Here is a 4,626-nt window from a genome sequence, read left to right as displayed (position 1 = left end):
GCCTCGCTCTGGGGAGCCTCTGAGGCCTGTTCACCCAGAGGACAGCACCGAGCATGCTCAGAAGCAGGGGCACCTTCAGGAAGACCAGGAGCCTGATGTGGACGCTGTTGAGCAGAGACCTGTGGGGACAGAGTGACAGACAGTGAGCTGCCTCCTCAGGGGGGTGGCCTGAGCCTCCTCTTCCGCCTGCCCACGAATCCAGCTTTTGTGTCCAGACTAGTCCTCATCAGGACAGGACAGCACCATTCAGAAGATTCTTTCACTTGGAAATGGTATGCAAGCCAAGGGCCTGGTGTGTGTGTGTGTGTGTGTGTGTGTGTGTGTGTGTGTGTGTGTGAGAGAGAGAGAGAGATGAAATGAGAGATGCAGGGATCTAGCTAGTACCTGCATCTTTGCCACTGTCCCCAGTGCCTAGGGAGAACTTGCACCTGATGTTGTCCTGTGCCATTGAGTCACTTGCCACTCACAGCAACAACAGCCCTAAACTGTTCCAACTTTATTGTCTCTGACACACTTACCCCCATTACCCCAGTGACTGTATCAATCCATTTCATGAGGATATTCCTCTTGTGTGCTGTCCCTCCACCCTCCCAAGTATATTGTCCCTCTCCAAGGACTGGTCCCTCCTTGCAACATGTCCAAAGTATGTCAGATGAAGCTTCAGAATTCTCATCTCCAAGGAGCAGCCTGGTTTAGCTCTCTCTAGGATGAACCTGTTTGTTCTCCTAGCAACCGATGGTATATTCAATAGTCATCTCCAGCACCACAGCTCAAAGGCATCAACTCTCCTTTTATCATGCCTAGTCACTATCCAGCTCTCTGACACATAGCAAGTGATTATAAAGACTATGGCCTGGAATGTGTTGTCCAGGGACTTTTTGTATATAACAATCATTAATATGCATTGTTTTCACACAAAAGAAGGTACAGCACAGATATCATGTGTAGCGTTCAATTTAGGGTAAAGTCAAGTTGTGACAAACCACTCTTAAAGACCACCTCTTTGTTCTATTTGTTTTTTTTGGGTGTACATTTTATTATTAGTAATATATATGTATTAAAATATTTTTTTAGCTTCTAAGTAACATCCCCAATCCCTAAAGACAAATAAATTTTGAATTTATAAAGACACTGATAATAAAAGGCTATAATGATGGACAGTGTTTGGTGGAGCTCCCAATTAAACCAAGCTTGGAAGCAGTGTGGTATCCACTTCCGTAATAGTTTGCCTCTGAAAACCCTATGAACCTGGAGAAAGGATGAAAGTTGTACAAGTGTCCAGGTCTTTCATTCATAGAGTCATTATGAGTAGCCTACGACTCGGCGGCACTTAGCAACAACAATGATAAAAAGAGAAAAAATGTTTGTTTGTTCCTTTTTTACTAGCAACAGACCTGACTAACACAGAATCAGCCAAAAGGTATACTGGTCATGTGTCTACCTGTATTCTGATTGTATTTTCTAGCCAAATATCTTGGAGATCTCTCACATCAGTGAAAAAGAAATCTCTTGCTCTTTCTCATAGCTGTGTACTATTCCATCACATGATGTTGTGCACCACTGAGTGAGAACCAACCCACAGTTGACCCTGAAGTGGATTTTCAGAGGCAGTTAATCACATGGGAGGAGACTGTCCATCTTTTTCCCAAAGAGGAACGGGTAGATTTGAACCACATACCTTTGGGTTGCCACTGCAACCCCTTACCACTAGGTCACTAAAGCTCTCTATGGACAAATCACTAGCTGGTTAATTTAACTGTTCCCTATTAACAATTGCCCTCAATCTTTTGTGATAACCACCATTGTTATATGTTAAATAGACATTTACTGTGTGTTAATAAAAGCAGGAAGTCATTCATCATTAGGTTCCTTGAACTTGTTCTAAGTTATAACGACACCATGTACGACTGAAGGAAACAGCCAAACCAGTGCCGTCCTCACAGCCGGCTGTGTTTAATCCCACTGTTGCAGTCACTAGTCGATCCACCTGACACGCACGCAAAGTACGTATAGTTTGCAATCTGCCGCTAACCTCAAGATTTGAACCCAGCCAGTGGCGTCATGAGATAAAAGTGTGGCAATTTGCTCTGGAACGATTCCAGCCAAGAAAATGTCAGGGAACAGTCCAGCACAGCAACACGTGGGGTCTCCACAATGAGAACAAGTTGACGGCCATGGATTTGGAGTTTCTAATAAAGCTTAAACTTTGAGACTCTATACTTGCTTGGACTTTTTCATTCACACCTAAATTTGCATTCATTGCGTTCTAATCTTTTTATTAAAGGTATTCCCCTAAATTGCATAGGCCCCGAAGAAATTAACATTTCCTGGGTCTGAATATTTACAGGGTCAGTTTCCAGAAGTGGTGAGTTTAGGGCCTGAACGTTTCTCCGTCTGATGTTTTTCAGGACCTTCCGGAGGCAGGAATGCTTAGGGCACCTGTGGATCCCAGACATGGCTTCTGATCACAGGCATGTTTAATCTATAGATTACCTGACCCCCAGATTTTCCATGGGGTTGGCAACCCCCAAAAAGCTAGCACTCACTAGTTTGGAAGGAAGTCTCTGGGTGGTACAGGTGGTTAAGGGCTGAAATGCTAGCTAAAAGGTTGGTAGTTCAAACCCACCCAGAGGCCCCTCAGAAGACAGACCTGGTGTCTGCTCCTGAAAGACGATGTAGCTCGGACGCCCAGACGTCTGAGGAGCACAGGTCCACTCTGTATGCGTGAGCTGCCGTTAGTAGGAAACAACTCAGTAACAGCTAACAAGTACAGGCTGGAGGGAAGAACTCAACTCACTGGAGTCCTGAACACCTAAGCTGGAGTCCAGCCCTGCCTCTGTAGCTGTGGGCGTGTGGACGCGTCCCTCGGCCTCTCTGAGTCTAGGTTCCTTCATCAATGGAATGAGGAAGGTGATGGTATTTGAGGAACGAACGAAAACCTTCATGTCAGACACCCAGCACGGCCTGGTAGGAGATCAGCATCTCTCCGTAGATGTCACTTCCCTCCTGACCTCAGCTCTTCTCCCAGCTTGAACCCTCTCCGAGCCCAGTGCGGGTCCAGCATGACCTCAGCTACCCACGCTGCCATCCACAGATTGGCTTCCAACCTGCCCTGGGATAGAGGGCACAGAGAGCTGCTAACTTCCAGGAGTGAGCCTCTCCCTCCCTTGGGTCCCGTCAGGACAAGCCCGGGAGAAGCCAGTCTGGGGGCGCTCCCCCAGGTTACAGGGGGCCTTACCTCGGGTGCTGGCTCTGATTGGAGTCCTCCTGGCTGCCTGTCCAGGGAGCAGCACACACAGGCAGGCCCACTGTGGTTGCAGAAGCTGGCTTTAACCGGGTCCTCGAAGACACGTTTGATGATACGGCTGCTGAGAAAACGACATCAGGACTTCTGCTCTGACCTTCCCACCCACCCCAGTGCCTTTCAGTTTGATTCTTCACAGCGAGCTCACTTAGCAGAGGAGCCAACAGAGGACCTGGGACCAAAGTCTCTCCAGCACCCTCTGGGCTATTTCCCCACAGGACACAGCGACCTCAGCAATCCTGGTTCTGGTCTGTTGACCCCACCTGACACCGATGGTTTTGACCTGGTTTTCGTCGCCTCCAAGTACCGCCACATAGTTGTAAAGACGTGTGTGCAGACTACGTAGTTGGCACGTCAAGAGCTAGTCTCCCATGAGCCCAACACCAGTGTCATCCACTCCTACCTGGCCCTCTGCTCATGTCTAAATTGTCCCCATGTGTTCTGGTATCTGGGAAGCTGACCTCTCTCTTGTTTGCAGGATCTGCTCCCGGCATCCCCTCCTTCCTGTGTCAACACTGAGAGGAGGCAGCAGCCCCACCCCCAGGAAGCCCTGTGTGAGCACAGAGCAGTCACCCCAAGATCTGACACCCTGCTGTGTGAGTCTGTGGCCCTTTGGGCATCTGTCTGTGTGAAAGCACACTGTCTGTGCTGCAGAGGTGCCTCTCCCTGACTCTGGTCATGTCAGCACGTGCTCAAAGCGTGGCCTTTGACACGTGGGACACTGAGTGGACTTCCTGATGGTCAAGCCCTTTGCTGCTGTGGGGGTTCCCAGGGTGAGGAGAGGGGCGGGGCAGTGCTATGGAAGGGGACTGCAAGAGACTGTGAGAGCCCCACAGAAGATCAGGGGATCCACAGAGCTCCCTAAACCCAGCCCCGCCATGGCAACCAGAGCAGCCCCAGGACAGATGTTCAGGCCTCTCACATGGAGGAGGTCAGAACAAAGTCAGAGGAAACTGGGCTTCCTCTGGGCTGCCCCGAAGGTCAAAGTTGTAGTACATGGGCCAGGGCAGAGACTGGGGAAATGCGGGACAAGGGCTTGAGAATCAGAGAGCAGGCAGGACACAGGGTTTAGCTAGAGCTGGGCCGTTGCTATGTCCCTGCCACAGCTGGGAAGCCTGGGGGTCTGGTCTTTGCATGGCCCCCTGGTCCCTGAGAGCAGATCCCTGGCACAGGGAGAAAACAGAGAGTCCTTCAGAATGGGCCTGTCCACACAGCTCCAGTGACCTCACCATCCTATGAACTCAAAGTCAGCCCCCCACCCCCCTGCCACAGTATCTCTCAGGCCACTGAGACAGCCACATGGGCAGGGCGGGCTGTGCATG

At 50.0% G+C, this 4,626-nt stretch overlaps 1 protein-coding gene across 1 annotated transcript in view; it reads right to left on the bottom strand.

Annotated features, from left to right (window-relative positions):
- LOC102856302 (CMRF35-like molecule-like) overlaps nucleotides 1-4,626 on the bottom strand; it is a 14,386-nt gene that overhangs the window by 3,152 nt on the left and 6,608 nt on the right. The window contains exons 4-5 of the mRNA XM_006886385.1: nucleotides 3,239-3,308; nucleotides 8-119 (exon numbers count right to left, since the gene is read on the bottom strand). Coding sequence (XP_006886447.1) covers nucleotides 8-119; nucleotides 3,239-3,308 — 182 coding nt within the window. The remainder of the gene's footprint in view (nucleotides 1-7; nucleotides 120-3,238; nucleotides 3,309-4,626) is intronic.

This window comes from Elephantulus edwardii, unplaced genomic scaffold (assembly GCF_000299155.1).
Source record: "Elephantulus edwardii isolate Elephantulus edwardi_28Jun2011 unplaced genomic scaffold, EleEdw1.0 scaffold00048, whole genome shotgun sequence".
Lineage (NCBI taxonomy): Eukaryota > Metazoa > Chordata > Mammalia > Macroscelidea > Macroscelididae > Elephantulus > Elephantulus edwardii.
This window is presented reverse-complemented; position numbering and strand designations above follow the sequence as displayed.